This window comes from Athene cunicularia (assembly GCF_003259725.1).
Source record: "Athene cunicularia isolate RWA chromosome 1 unlocalized genomic scaffold, athCun1 chr1_part2, whole genome shotgun sequence".
Taxonomy (NCBI): domain Eukaryota; kingdom Metazoa; phylum Chordata; class Aves; order Strigiformes; family Strigidae; genus Athene; species Athene cunicularia.
In genome coordinates this window covers 12,253,974-12,270,665 of record NW_020799092.1, presented here as the reverse complement: position 1 = coordinate 12,270,665, position 16,692 = coordinate 12,253,974, and the positions used below count along the sequence as shown (strand labels likewise).

Here is a 16,692-nt window from a genome sequence, read left to right as displayed (position 1 = left end):
AAAAAAAAAAAAAAAAAAAAAAAAAAAAAAAAAAAAAAAAAAAGAGGAGGAGGCTATGTATTTTATTTTCACAGAATCACAGAATCATCTAGGTTGGAAAGGACCCTGGAGATCATCTAGTCCAACCATTCACCTAGCACAGTTCCCACCTACAGCATATCCTTAAGCTCTAAATTGACCCTACTCTTTAACACCTCCAGGGATGGGGACTCCACCACCTCCTGGGCAGCACATTCCAACACCTAACAACCCATTCTGGAAAGAAATGCTTCCTAATATCTAGTCTGAACTTTCTCTGGTGCAACTTGAGGCCATTCCCTCTTGTCCTGTCGCTTTCTACTAGGTTAAAGAGGCTCAAACCCAGCTCTCTGCAGCTTCCTTTCAGGTAGCTGTAGAGGGTGATAAGGTCTCCCCTCAGCCTCCTCTTCTCCAGACTAAACAATCCCAGTTCCCTCAGCCGCTCCTCACAGGACGTGTTCCAGACCCTTGACCAGCTTTGTAGCCCTTCTCTGGACATGTTCGAGTAACTCTATGTCCTTTTTGTAGTGAGGGGCCCAAAACTGAACACAGGAATCGAGGTGAAGCCTCACCAGCACCAAGATCCCTTCCCTGTCCCTGCTGGCCACGCTATTGCTGACACAAGCCAGGATGCCATTGGCCTTCTTGGCCCCCTGGGCACACTGCTGGCTCATATTCAGCCAGCTGTCAATCAACACCCCCAGGTCCCTCTCTGACTGGCAGCTCTCCAGCCACTCCTCCCCAAGCTTGTAGCGCTGCTGGGGGTTGTTGTGGCCCAAGTGCAGCCCCCGGCATTTGGCCTTATGGAAACTCCTCCAGTTGGCCTCAGCCCATGGCTCCAGCCTGTCCAGGTCTCTCTGCAGAGCCTCCCTACCCTCGAACAGATCAACACTCCCACCCAGCTTGGTGCCATCTGCAAACTGACTGAGGGTGCACTCGATCCCCTCGTCTAGATCATCAATAAAGATGTTAAACAGGAGTGGCCCCAAAACCAAGCCCTGGGGGACACCAGTTGCAACCAGCTGCCAACCGGATTAACTTCTTTCACCACATTTCTTTGGGCCCAGCCATCCAGCCATTTTTTTTACCCAGTGAATCATGCACCCATCCAAGCCACAAAAAGCCAGTTTCGCAAGGAGAATGCTGTGGGAAATGGCGTCAAAGACCTTACTAAAGTCAAGGTAGACAACATTCACAGCCTTTCCCTCATGCAATAAGCAGGTCGCCCTGTTGTAGAAGGAGATCAGGTTTGTCAAGCAGGACCTGCCTTTCATAAACCCATGCTGACTGGGCCTGAGCATCTGGTTGTCTCTCATGTGTTGCATGATGGTGTTTAGGATGAGCTGCTCCATCAGCTTCCCGGGCACCAAAGTCAAGCTGACAGGCCTGTAATTTCCTGGATCATCCTTCCAACCCTTCTTATAGATGGGCGTCACATTGGCCAATTTCCAATCAGTTGGGACCTCCCCAGTCAGCCAGGACTGCTGGTAAATGATAGGAAGTGGCCTGGCGAGCACCCCAGCCAGCTCCTTCAGCACTCTCGGGTGTATCCCATCCGGTCCCATAGACTTGTGTGTGTCTCTGTCATGCAGCAGGTCACTGACTGTCTCCTGGATTGCAGGGGGGTTGTTCTCCCCGATTTTGTATTCTGGCTGCGGAGGTTGGATTTCATCAATACAACTAACCTTGTTATTAAAGACTGAGGCAAAGAAGGCATTAAGCACCTCAGCCTTCTCCTCATCACTTGTTACCTCCTGCATCAGGTTACATGTAACCTCCAAATCTGTAACTTAATTTGGGAATAAGATATACCCTTTGAAGTTAGTTACACTCTTTAAAAAAAATAAATCTCATAACAACTTAAAAATTGACCAAAATTGCTTAGACACTTTGAAAATTCCTGTTCTTATCCTACAGCTTCCAACATTTTAAAACACCCTCTTGTCCAAAACCACACAAAAATCACAAAGGGGAACAACATATTTCATAACTGATTTCAGCACATCAGCATTCTAGGTCATAAGATACACTGCCAAGGAAGTAGATGTCATAAAGCAGCCAAAAAACATGACTGCTCTGAAACATATTGACATTAAATACAAAAATGGTTGTCATTGCATTTACCACACCCTACTTAATTTTGTATTACTAACAAAAAACCCCCACAAATTCAGTTCTTAAGAGGCCAGATACTCCTAGTAATCATGTCCCAAATGAAAAGGAAGTTTTCATGTTATTTCCTTAGCAACCCCTTAAATACAAAAAGATTAAAGATGAAGCGAGAGGCAAATTTGCAAAAGATCTTATCTGCAGGAAAAAAAATCAAAACACTTCTTTAAACAACAGATCTTCTAGAATTTCCTCTCCTTTGTCTTGATTTTCTTGCATGCTAATGTAGAAACGGAAGTAACTTTTTTTTAGATTTATTACCTCCTTGTCATAGAACCTGAAGACAGCCTAATATTTTTCCAGTTTTCCATTTACAGTATTTTTAAGGTAGTTTAATGAAAACTGCTTAAATATTTCATATAATCTCAAATCACACTCTTTTATGCCAAGACTAGATACTGATTCAGTATTAAAACACAGAAAAGATACTATGTTTCGGAGGTTTTTGTCCACTATAATACATTAAATCCCTATTACAGAAAATAGGAAGGTCCTAAGCTTCAAAAGAGGCTACACCTCAACAAAAAGGGCTGCATTTCACCATAACTCAGTTTGCTATTATCTCTCTGAGGATCTTATTAGTACCCACATTTCAAAAAAAAAAAATCACTTTTTCTCTTTGAATTGCTTAAGTTTAAGATATATAAATATATATTTCTAGATACAGACACTAAGGAGCTTTATTATTTCATGACAACACGTATGAAATACAGGAAACAGCAGTAGGAACCTGCAGGCTCTGCAACAATTTGTAGCATATATATGAATAGTTAAAATTATTAGATTTTAATTCCCTGAAGTAAAACGTTTTTGATTGCTCAATAATAGAGAACATTATTAGTCCATTAGTTACTACTTTATTTAGAAGCCTCAGAAGACCAAAGCAGCACATGAGCTTAAATCGTACTACATTTCAACCTTTTCATTTCCTTCCATTAGTGTTTGAAAGTAGCTAAGAATCACAATTAAATACAGTCATTTCACTGTTAAAGGTCTTCTCTGAAGGAAGATATTTGTACAAACTACAGAAACTATTAGCAGGTTTGAATACTTCACCCAGAAAGAGGACACAACTACCAGGTGCTACACAATAAGCAATAAGCACAGGACCTCTAAGGGTCAGTATGAAAGCCAATTTATACTTGTTCCTACCTTCTAGCATTCAACAAATAATCAATCATATACGTGTTCTTCTTTCAGAAGTTTTTAGTGACGGCATTCATTTATTTTGAATGTTTAGCAAATTCTGACAGAACTTTTTACCAACCACTTTACACAAAATGAGAGAGCACTCTATCCCAAATCAGTTTCACTTTGAGCAAATCTATTTAAAAAAACCCCAAACTTTTGATGTTTTAAAATGTAAAGTGTGAGCACGTTGGCATCATAGCATTGCCAAAAAGAACTGTCCCCTTTTTATAGACAGCAAGTCTCACCTTGGTATACTCATCTTTGGCCTTGGTAAGCATCCGTAAGATATCCACTTCTTTGTTATTAGCAGAATTCATGATCATTGGGGACACTCCTGTTCCTGTGCCCTGCTGTGCTTTGAATTGTTCCTGCTGAGTTAGGCTGAAAGTTGGGGGTGAGAGGAGAATATACAAGACAAAAAACAGGTAAAATATAGAAAGTTTAACCAGAACTACTTTACAATAATTATTAAAAACTTAGATTTTTTTTCATTTTTCTCCATCTACATGAAAATGTGTAAAAAAATCTCTATTAAAAGTCCTACATTAAACCATAATTTGATCAGATGTGAGATTAATTTTCTCCAATCTTGAATACACTAGGCCATAGACTAGAATTTCTGTAACTCATTCACAATTTCTATACTCAGAAAGAGCAGGGAATTTATAGTGTTATTCAGTTCTGCTGGTGGTGGAGGATGGCAAACACACACAAATCAGTCATTAACTACCAGCAAATGACCAATTTCCTGCCCCAGCTGTTTTATTATTATTGTAGAATGCTGAGAATGAAAACACACAGCCAATTGGCTGAGCGACAGGGCATTTTTTATCTATATGAAACACTGCTATTATAAACCACTACACGTGGTTTACAATTGCATGAATCCTCTGAAAACTAGTTTTTATTGTAGTAAATTAGCAGTTTGAAAGTACCTAATCACCACCAACTGAAACTTGAGCTAGTTAACTAAAATTAGCTGTCAAAACCCTGGGTTTCCTAGGGTTCATTGCTTATTTCTGTAAATTCATCCCCATCAATTATTTCTTGGGTCACAACTGACTCATTTTAGAGCTGTAGGATATACAGCAAAAGCAACAAAACCCCCTAAACAAACCCCCACCGTTGTCACAGTCTGTGTTTCACAATGTTTTGTCACTGCAAAATGAAAAGCAGCAGGTATTACTTTAAAAAGAGATGTAGAGGAAACATGACTACCTTTCCATCCAGCATTTTATAATAAATCCTATCTGGAACATAGTGGTAGAAGAGTTAAAGCACTTCGCTATGGATTGAGATGTGCAGTGAAAAACCTTGTTTGGATTTGTACTGCAGGGCACATAAATGAGCTTTTGGGCACTTGGTAACTTTGGCAATCAAACCTGACGTCACTTCCTCAGCATGCTTCTGGCTACAGAAGCTGTTAATAACGGGACAGATGACTTCAAAGGGAGAGATTCAAGGTCTGACAGTGCCTTTGCATTGTGCGCTGTTAGTACCTAATGCCGTCAGTTTGACTGTATCTGCCTCCCATGGATTTTTGTGGGATGACAAAGACCTGACTCTATGTCATCCCTCCTCCTGTCCCTTCAAATATTTGTGACACAATATGTCCAACACTATATATCACAGGCAACCAGTATATCCAATCTCTGCCTGTTGCTATTGGGCCCCTTCACTATATCCTTCACATTACAGCTCTAAAAAACTTAGATTGCTGATGTTGATAAAATCTGTGAGACTTCAGCTCCTTCGTCCTCCAAACAAGCATGAAAACTTGCAGAATATAGTCATAAGAAAGGGAACACTGTAAACAAGTCCATCATTAGGCCAAGCAGAAGAGCAAGCCTTGTCTATCCTGGACATGTGAAGAAAGCAATGACAGTGAAAAAACTATCTATGACATTGTAAGATTAAAATACAACTGAGAATACAGTTCTGTTCAAAATTTTAATCTCCAATTTGATTGTAAAATTAGAGATTGTATAACATGTATATTATGTACATAAAAGTAATGAATTCAAAGCTAATTAAAGTCTGTCTTTATATTCCAAAAACAAAGCAAATTTTGTAAATATTTCTAAGAAATGAGGAAGCAGGAATTCAGCCATGATGTAGAAATAGGATAAAAACCACAGAAATTGTATTATTACAGTATGCCTTCACTTCCACTGATATAAGGAAAAAAGGTAACAGCAACATAAAAAAAGATCTCCCCAAACTGAAAAATATATTAAAACCCCAAAGAATACATTCTTCAAAACAGATCTCTGAGTCATCAGGAAACAAATCAGATGAACTGTCATTCTCTGATATAGCTGAAAAGCTGCATAACAGATTATGAAAATGTCTTGCAATACAGTGACTTATTCCTGATTATACAAAATGCAGGCATGACAACTTTACTTGCAACAAAGTCTATAAATATAGGTTTACAGTATAAAGGTATGACCATCCTAGTAATATAATATGCATGTATGTACAGAAATACATACATAAAAAAAGCACAAAGTCTTGTTTACCCATCACTTACTTTTTCATGAGCTCTGCAATTCTTTGGCATTCTTCCTTATCATAAAACCAAATCCCATATATGGACACTGTAAATGCACATCAAACACAAACTATGAGCATCTTCTCACAGCAATTCTACCTGGTAGATATTTAAAAGTGACCTGTACAGGAATTTTAAGATTTATTTCTGTGTTATGTTTTCCCCACCTATAAACATAAGAATGACACCTCAGTTCCTCCCAAATCAAAAAAGATCAAAGGCATATCTCTAAGGATGTAAATTACAAGCTCTTGAACCTTCAACAAAGGCACAGGCATTTGATCCTTTTCTTCAGAACACTAAACGAGAGGGTTTTTCTTCAAAACCTCTTCCTCTGTCATTTTTTTTCAATTGTCATATCATATCCATTAGACTCCAGTGGTTAGTATACTGCAGGTAGTGCTGCACAGATATGTACGCAAGAAAGATCTGTTTAGTTTTCAACAACATTCAGGTCCATCTCATATATCATCAAAGTTGTTAGAGTAGTACGAACGCATGTCTGCCTCCCTGTAGATTTCCTATAAAGTTGCCAATTATTTTTGCCACCAAAGAAGTAATTATCTATAGCCAACACCAGGATTAGAAAATCTTTAAGTTCAGACCTCCAGTAAAGTAGATGCCTGCAGCTTTGCCCAGCAACAACAGATTTTAAATTTACTAGTAGTTCCAAGATTCTCAAATGTACACACTGCTAATGCAACCATCATGATGGTAATAGCCACAATGGAACTGTAGTTAGTGCAGGTTCCACAATCATCATAAACAGAGATCATTTTATGCTCACAACCATGTTATATAGCTTGGGTAAAACAGCCTGGGAATACATCTACAACATGGTCTTAAAACAATCTGTCCACCTTTGTCAGGGTAACTGTCCTAGTTTAAACCCCAGGCACAAATCTGCTGTGAGAAGGGAGAAGCACTTAAAGGCTTAACATGGATCTTCCCATCTCTATCACTGCAACCTTGCATAACATCCATGTTCCCTTCACATGACATGTAGCAAATAGGTAGCCAATGTGTTCCTTCCCCCTTACCTCTCCTACCATACTGCAGGGCAACTTTTCCCTCAATCTCACTAAGAAACAGCAACTCCTAAGATGTCTTCAAATTTAGTAGGGGCTACATTTTATTTAAAAGGGGCATAAATGGACTGAATACCTGTTAACAAACTATTGCAACACTGATCATGATCATGTATATTTGCTTGTATTAGCAGAATGCAAAAGCAACCGCTTCTTCAATACCACAGAATCAAAACCATGGTATATGAAGTGTAAGTTGGCTTTGTTAATGTTTGAAAAGAAAACAAACGTACAGGTGTTTTTAAGACATAAGTGTAATACTTATCTCCATTCCTCCCCAAATTTTCAGCCATGTGTTGTCTTCTATATAGCTAAAAATGGTTCAGCTACTTAATACAGCATACTGGTGAAAAACCCCCCAAAACCCCAAAACCAACACCCACCTGGTATACATACAATAAATAACTTTTAAAATATGTACAGTCCTTTTTATGATTAACTTTTGAAAAGTGTGATGATGATTTCTATCCTAAAAAAAGACAAGTATCATAATACGCACCAGTGGTTCTACAAATGTGCAACTTAAGAGCTGATCTGAACTGCAGAAATAATATCTGGTTTGTAACATAGATATTAATATTAAAATATGCACTTTAAATAGACATTAATATTCTAACATATTAAAGTAAATATTCAGTAATAAACTACAAACTCATAGAAAAGTGTGTAAAAGATTCACTGACCTATTATGCAAAACTACACAGCCTTCTGACAAAACATATGTGTAAACTTGTTTGTGTTACAAGCAATCCTATATTCTTCAATGCAACAATACTGCAAGCAGACTGTAAACAAGTCCAATTTGTTTTAATCTAGATTCTTCTTTGTTATAAAAGAATGCAGAAGAGTACTGATGAAACTCTGGTCATCTGCTTTGTCCTCTCATTTTTTTATGTCTGCCACAGCTGGTGACATCACCAATATGCAAGACAGGTTGAATAGCTTCATCTTTGGGCCACTTGATCAAACATATCATAGACTATTTATGAATATCTAATAAATGTGAAAGCTGACAGTTCTATCGAAATACTACAGTGCTTCTGACCATTAAAAATTGAAAGACTGGAATCAAGCTAGTATACCTCAACTCAGTGACAATTCAAGTAAACTGATTACCTGTATAAAACACCATCTCAGATTTTACAGAACTACCACTAATATTTTGAAATGCAATTCAAACAAATGCACATTCACGTCAGATCACAGAATAAGGATAGTAATCACTGCCTGTCCCACCAGACCAAACCACCGCCCAACAATATATCACATTTTAATTGAAGCTTTAAGTATGGATATTGCAGATCCAGTGACCTTTAGCCTAGATGTTAGCCAAGCTTCAAACCCAACCACCCACACTTACTTTTTGCACCTCAGTTAAATGATACTTTCAACCCAGACTAGGAAGTACAGCTGAAAGTAAGCTAAAACCAAAACACAACATCCTCTGAGCTTATAGCTCACCCCTTCAGTAGAGACATCTTTGAGAAGTGGACAATCCTCCTCTTTTTCCTTCCACACTTCTTTCATCTGTTCTGGATATATGGGAACACTTCAGAAAAACACTGAGAAATAATCACAGAGACATTCCATTTGCTGCGGCACAACGTACTCTGAGCTCTTTCATGCATGGGAGAACAGTGTACCAGTGAGAAGGCAGTAAATTGGTGGAAATCTGAGGTACTTGGTATCAAAATTACACTAATGTATGTTTTCATACTGGGTGCTCATCACCTGAGTAACCATGGCGTAAATTCATACTACGGTAGTATATTCTGCTAATCTACATTTAAGGAAACAAAAATTTAAACAATAATGGTAAAAGATGTGTATTAATGGTCATCTTTTTGATTAATGATAAACACAAAATGGCAAAAAAAAATATTTATGTCTATGACAAAACATAAAAACCCAGGAACAGCAAAAGAACCTAAGAAGATTACAAACTGTAACTGTCAGGCTAAGAAACTGGCATGCTCTCCACTAATGTAAACTAAATACACATACAATACAAACTTAACTATAAGCTTTCTACCAGTATGCAAAACAGCATGTCTTATCAGGACTCATCTAAACAGAGTACTTTTATCTGCCTTTCATCTCTGTCAGACTGTTTGATAAAAAAGAAATCCTGATCCAAGTATCATATATAGAGTTGTTAATTTCACTAAAATATGCATGTTTTAAAAATGAATCATGAAACAGCAGAGGCAAAACTGAATCACTAAACATCAGAGGCACAAAGCAAATTCTTCTACTGCCGCACAAAAGAGGAAATATTGTCACTTTTAGGCCCACCTTCAGCTATAAAGTTATCCAAGAAGAGAGTATTGTAAAAAACAGAAAAACAAAAACCAAATCAAAGTCAAGCATCTTCTGCTAACCAAGTGAGCCAGTTACATGAAAAACAGCTAACAAAAGCCCAATAAGGAGAGCTTTTATACTGACAAGACAGTTATTCATCTACTTTCAATAGTTTCAAAGTTAATTTACTAAAAGAAATGAAATTTAGTAATGAATTGATCACATTAAAGAAAAAAGGCACCAAAGTTATGATGTTAACAAGATTACATAAAACCAAAAGGATATGATGCAGCTATCAAATTAATGAGATACAGTTGATATTGAATGGGAATAAGCTAAATAAATTACTTAAATCATCTAACTGAAATTACTAAATATTAAGGGATTTTTAGAATTTGATAAAGGTCAGTTACTCATAAAACAAAACTGAGAAATTCTGACAAAATCTGTGAAGCTCTTTTAAAATAGCTCAGTGATTGAATTTCAGGAAGTATACTATTTAAGTTTTAATCACAACATTAGAGCCAATTTTACAGCTTCCGGCTTAGAATTTTCATTTTTTGGCTATGGACTTCTCCTGTCCTCACAAACACTAGAGCACTCAATACTATTTATAAGCAGAAGCTGACAGCTGCTATCTACCAGAATTATAGATGACAATTTCTAACCTCTCAAAATCTGAAACATCTATTTATTTATTATGATGATGAAGAACTTCCTATCAACTTTCATAATTCATGCTAAGTATCCTACTAAAAAGGAAGGCATTTTTCTAGGATTATTTACTTTACTCTTCATTTGTCTAGCTTCATCTTCCAGCTATTAAGTTTTTATCTTCTGGATAGACATTTCCATTATCAAAGTTTTGTTTTCAGTGAACCTGCAACACATTATTTTTAAGCTATTGCTCTACAGACTGCATACAGTATTTAAGCTTGGTAAAAAGAAACACAGAAATATCGTAACTACTGACTAGAGACTCCCTTCTACCTAGAAATTGTTTTACACTTACTGGTAGTAATAATAAATAATTAAATTATTCTTCAACTTTCATGTTTTATTCTTTATATGCTTCTTAAGGTACTTTACTCTCTATGTATGGCCTAGATTCTTGCTCCTGAATATGTAAATCCACACTTTGCTATATTAAGCAGTTCCTCTAATACATCTTACAAGGTAGACAGACACCTTTATGCTGGTCATCTGTTCTCTTTGCTGTCTAACTTTCATGTAATTCAGCAAACTATCTATGCATGCATTTCTTCTTCTAGTACTTTTTAGAATATTGCAGCTTCCATTTTGCAGGACCTAATGAAAAAAGAGTAAGTTATATCAACAATAATATTTTTCAATCTATGAGTTCTTTACTTAAAACATGAATTAAAGCATGTCATGTTAATTTTGTGCTCTTCTACTCCAATGCAAATGTGATCTCTTTGTGCACGATACTGTCTTGACAATTATGATGCAGGTGTATGATGTTCCTTCCACTTTACTCAGGCTCAAGTAGTGAAGGAGACTTGCCTGTTGAAGCTCTACATCCTGCTCTGCAGCATGAAGCAAGAGAGGATTGCAACAAAGGAAAGAAGATATAAAAAACCTACAGCTAAGGCAGCTGCACGCTATCTTGGAAAGCTGAATTCTGTCTCTGACGCTGCCCCAGAGATATTATGCAATGATATGCAAGTTGTGAAATGTCATCTTAAGTGGCTGTTACTGATGGTGCATGTTTCACTTCCCAGCATTTTGATTTGAGGTCCTAGACCTGGGTGTAAGATTTGAGTGCATGACCTGCAAAAACACCAGCTACTTATAATCACAGTTGAAGTCTATAAGAAATGTTTTTGAACATACAAATGCTAAATATATTTGAAAAATTAGGCCTGAGTAATTTAAAGTCAGACACCCTACATTTAACTGATCTCTGCAATTATAACTACTCTGTCCTAGGATCCCAATTTGTAAAGTGGGAAGAGTAATACTTCTAATCTGAGCAAGGTACAACAGTTCAGCTTATTCATGAGTTATCAGCTATTATGCTGATTAGTATCACAGAAAACAAGGAAAAAAGCAATTAATAGTTCTGTCCCTAGTGCTGAACTTCAGCGATATATAACAAAGTAAGAGACCCACATAACAGTAATAAGGAGAAAACAGAATACTGAGTGGCTGCTCTTTACTTGAATGCCATTCAGACTACTTGATAACTGAAGCAAAGTCCTCATTGCAAAAGAAGATGATCACATAATTTAAAATTCTGTAAGCAAAAAAGAGATCACACAAGCAGACTTCAATTTGGTATTTGCTAGGTTAGGACCCTTAAAAGTTATTTTAGTTCTCCACAGACTTTAAATTATTTCAAACACAACATTTTGCTTAGCTATTTAGATATTTAAAAACAAAACACTAGAAAAAATTCATTTTCATCCTATTATATCATATTGATAGTGATGTGGTTCATTAACAGGACTGGAACTTTTAGGTCTCTAGCTTCTCTACATTGTGTAAAGCAGCACAATACAAAATATATATAAATCAAACACGTTTGATTCTAAATAATGGAAATTCAGCTTGGATATATCCTATTATTTCTGGAAGTTGTTAGAGGGGAACCAAAATTTTTATGATGTCCCAGGCACAGAAATGCCAAGAAAGAGAAGCAAAGTAAGAGTTTTTCAAAAAACAAAAACTTATATTTTGAAATGAGCTTAACTTAAATTCCTAAAAAGCTGCTGATAAAAACCAATCTGTTAAATCATCATCCACTGGTTCTTCATTTAAAGGTTAATAAAGCTCCTGATCCACTTACTTGGGGAACTTTTACTACAGACAGGTAAAATGATGACTGCTATTCCCATTATTTCAAATGTTTAAAACATTATATATGAACAAGAAGGAAAAAGAGTCAGTTGTTAAAGGGAAAAGAATCCTGATGAAAGACATCTTAATGCAAACTGATAATCACACACAGAGAGCAAAAAAGCTGTCTTTCAGCTTGACCAGTCAAATCCAAGTCAATAACTTGTTCAAGCAACTTTCTTAAAAAAAATCCACCCCAAAATAACAAGAAAATAAACAATTAAAACCCCAACAAAATTCAAAAGCCCCTCAAAGCCCCCTTCCCCAAAAGCAGATGGATTGAGTGTGGGAAATGATTGGCAACACTAGTGGAGTAAAGAATAAATTCCTCACCACCATCTGTTTAATTGTGCCTGGAACTATGCCTTAAAAACCAACACAAGGAACAATAATTTGTTAATAGGATAGACCCTGAAATTTCCCTGCCGTCCTCTACCACTCATGAAAGCTGGGTGACCAATTTGCAGACTTCCAGGTAGAGCCAGCAAATATTTCTGATTTCATGCAGCAAAAAAGGGACAACTTGGTGATGGTGGATTGTTTATTAAATCATGTCTGTGGCTCTACTGTGGTAGCCTGACTTCAGGCAGATTTTTAATCAAAATTTATCAGAAATTCTTTATTAAAAAACCCACCAACTTGGTAGCAGATATAAACAAGATTTGCTCACTGGAATGCCCCTTAGCCTGGAAGCTAAAATTATGTTAGTACTGTAGGGAACTTCAAAGCCCATTGATGTATTTATTTCCATAAAGCTCAGCAGATGTAAGAGTCCATCAGCAGGTTCTTTACTTTTTGGAAAAGAGCCCAAAGGCAAACTGAATTTGCAAGATTTCCCTTAAAATCGTATTCTGTTGATGCCACAAGAAATTTTTAGTCACGACACAGGAATAGCATCTATGTTATGATCCATCTGGCTTAGTGCATTTATTTCCCCGCCCCCCACGACTGGTTTTTCAGTCACATCCCCTACCATTGCATCATCAGTTCCAAATAATTTTTAAATGATGACACGTGACACTGAAATTAAGGCAGGAAGTCTGTAGATGCCAGACTATAAATTTCATGAATAACAAGTTGTTCTTAATAAATCCTTTATTGTTCTTATTTATAAGTTGTCCTTAAATTACAAGTGGTTCTCATGACTATTTCACAACAGATTTCTGAAATGTCCACATCAGACTTGAGCTCCACTGCCTTTTGTAATGGAAATAACTAAACAGTCTCACATAAGGAGTGTAAAAGCTAAGTGAAGAGGTATTAACATAAACAAATGGTGGGTGAAAGTACTGTTCCATTTTTGATATAAGAAGAATGATAGACACTGTCTTTAGAAAGGTAAGTGAAGAAGTCTGCAGCAAGGCTGAAAACTAAACCCAAATATCCTGAGTCAACAAAAGCATCCTTTCCATGAAAAAAATTCCATCAAAGAGTGGCTCAGTGGAAAAGTAACTCCTCAGCCTCTCAAACTATTACCTGTATTAATCAGTGCTCTATATTCTCTGCTAGCTTTCTGCAGAAAACCATAAAACATGTCTTCAATGTACTGAAATGTGGCCAGGCCCTGATCTACAGGAATCATCTGAACATAGCACAAACATACTGTTACACAAATCTAGGCTAAATACATATCCACAACTTCTATTAGCAGAAAAGCTTACGCTAACATATCATAACTGGAAGATGTTAAACTAGAAACCACACTCTTTCCTTGATTCTGTGCACATCACATCATAATTAGAAGCTAAAAGTCATGAGAACTCTCTTCAAACAAGGAGAAGGGGACATCACTGCCTTTCCAACCTGGAGGCAAAAAAAAAGTTTGCTTATATTTTAAAAAGGAAGGAGAGCTGCCTTCACCTTCTCAATTTCCAGACAATTTGCATCCTGCCTTCCACTAGGTTAAGAAAAGCAGCAGCTTCTGTTGTGCTTCTTGTGGAGTATTTCGTCTTCTAGTCCTGTGGGGATAAAGTCTGCTCTACTGTATGTGACATACATGGTTGGCAGAGGACTCATCAGGATTTGAACACGATGGCTTTCATGTATAATTTAGTCAGATCTAAGAATATGTTCCCAATGATTTTTGAAGTGCATTTCTGAGGTACCTCTCAAAGGTCAAAGTACATCTCCAATTCCAGAACTATAGTTAAGTTCAAGGTCAAGTTCTTTTCCAAACTCTGCCAATGACATTTTTTCAGTAATACAGAAAAGAAGAAAAAAAAGAAGAAAGACTATTTTAACCTCAAATAGGTATTCAACAGTATGTTATCTCATGTTATCTTTTTTTCTGAAACCTGAATTTTTAGTATAATCAATCTGATGAGCTGTCACTCCAAACGGTTTAACTCCCACAAAAGTATGAACAACTTCAAAAAGGGCTTCATGAGGAAAATAAGCCACCTTAACTATAGATGATGCTTCTAATTCTGACTGTTGTGATCTCATCTCTTATTTCTTCGTTGCATACCTTCATAACCCAAGTAATGGAAATATATTTGCAGATCTGGACTAAGTTCTTACCCTGAAACAACAAAAGTCTAAGTTGCTTGTATATACACACTTGTTCTTGTAATAAGTGACACTTAAGAAGTACATAAGATTAAATGAATTTAAAAAAACCTTCATATTTTTCCATTTGTATGCTCTGTACACGCCATCATTTTGGAGGCAGTCCATTTCTTCATTTTTCCTGCACCATCTTTATTTCGGAAATGGTTAGAAAAAGAATAAAAAAATCCAGAGAAACAGGCAAACGTAAAGTCAACTGCTCTTCCCAATGTCTCAAAAATTTAGTTTGTATTTACAGCATATCATATGTGTTAGGTTTTACTGATCTTCTGCAGCCGGTTAACATGTTATATTCAACATATTTAAAAGTTCTCTACTACTCTGTAGCCATTCCTTCTTTTATTGTAACTCAGCTGTTACATAGCCTTCAATAACATCTGCTTATCTGCAGAGCTGCTGTTGGAAATTGTTAAGTATGTACACATTTTAGCGATACAATTTCACAGGCACAGAGAGGGCTTTCATTGTTCTCACATAATGACAGGCAAACAGTAGTAAATTCACTTCAGTTGCAAGTAGGTTCATGCTGTGCTCACAAGCTAAATTTCAGTAGATGGCTGCACCTTGGACCCCCCATCTGTGGCCACTGCATTTTTACATGCTTGAAAACTGAAGGATCATTAAATTTAATCTTAAAGTATTAATAAAAATGTTTAAAATATATTTTATTACCTACTTTCTTCTTGTGATAGTTGCAATTTAGTAATTTCCTTCATGAGGATACAAATACCACCTCTTTCAACTACCGTATTGCTTTTTTTTTTAGTGCTGTAATTATTTTTTAACATATATCTTTTAAACATTTAACTAATTAAGTTAGCATTCAGATTACTAAGAACATTATCAGTTGGCTGACTTTTCTGCCTTCTTGCACGCAAGATATTTTGTCTGGGTATATGCACAGAGAGAGAAACACAACGTACTGCTGAGATCAAGTTTGTCACCAAGAAAACACAATTTAAGCAGTAAGCACTTCCTTGTTTTAAACCTGTAATCCAGCAGAAAAAATCACATTTATCAAATTCATTTCATATTAGCAGCTAGACATTTCACAATAGCAAGCACTGGGAGGTACCCTGCAATTCTGAATCCCTGAATATAGAATTGAGATACATTTAAATTCAAATAAAAATTTGGAATTTTGCATTGCGTGATTTTCATTACAGCAATTGTATTATTTTCACATAGAAAGTAAAAGTGCATATTTCATTTTGCTTCAGAAGTCAGCAGTATTTTACTAGCTCATGCATAACCCTTCAGGAATAAAACATAACAGTAATCATCATCTGCTTCCTCTGTCTCTCCCCTCCCTCAGCTTTTAACTCTCTCAGTGCAATTTGAACCTCTCTTTTGTTTTCTGTTTGAAAGAGAGATGTACCAAGTATTCATGTGAGAGAAACCAGAATGAAAACAGAAGAGAGATAACAAGAAGGAAAGAAAAAAGCAAAGCACTGCAGGAAGGCATATGATACCTTACATAAAAATCCAATGTTATTTCTCTCCTTTTCTAACTATTATGAAATTTCATTAACTTTTTCATTGAGAGATGCCACACATTCCTGTGTAGAGAATTTAACACTGTACGTTGTTAAGCAAATAATACTGAAATTTTAGAGAAAGGCAGTTTGTTTGACAGAAACAAAAGAATTGGTGGAGCTCGTCATACTGAAAGTCCATATCCTGTCTAAGACAATGACCAGCACTAGACGATTCACAGGAAAAGTCATCCTAGTCCCTTTATTGTTGACTTCTAACCTGAAGCATGTGTCTTACATCACTTAGATTTTTTCTCCCTTGGCTACAGGATCTGTGGTTGTTTTTTTTTTTTCATATAAATAATATCTCTGCTATGGAAAAAGGATTACTGAAACAGGCTCCAAAAGACATAGGACTTTTTTTTTTTTTTTTTTTTTAAAGATTGATTTTAAGCAATACATTATGACA

At 36.4% G+C, this 16,692-nt stretch overlaps 1 protein-coding gene across 1 annotated transcript in view; it reads right to left on the bottom strand.

Annotated features, from left to right (window-relative positions):
* DCP1B (decapping mRNA 1B) overlaps positions 1-16,692 on the bottom strand; it is a 60,626-nt gene that overhangs the window by 17,569 nt on the left and 26,365 nt on the right. The window contains exons 4-5 of the mRNA XM_026863505.1: positions 5,912-5,978; positions 3,624-3,759 (exon numbers count right to left, since the gene is read on the bottom strand). Of these exons, the coding sequence (XP_026719306.1) occupies positions 3,624-3,759; positions 5,912-5,978 (203 nt within the window). The remainder of the gene's footprint in view (positions 1-3,623; positions 3,760-5,911; positions 5,979-16,692) is intronic.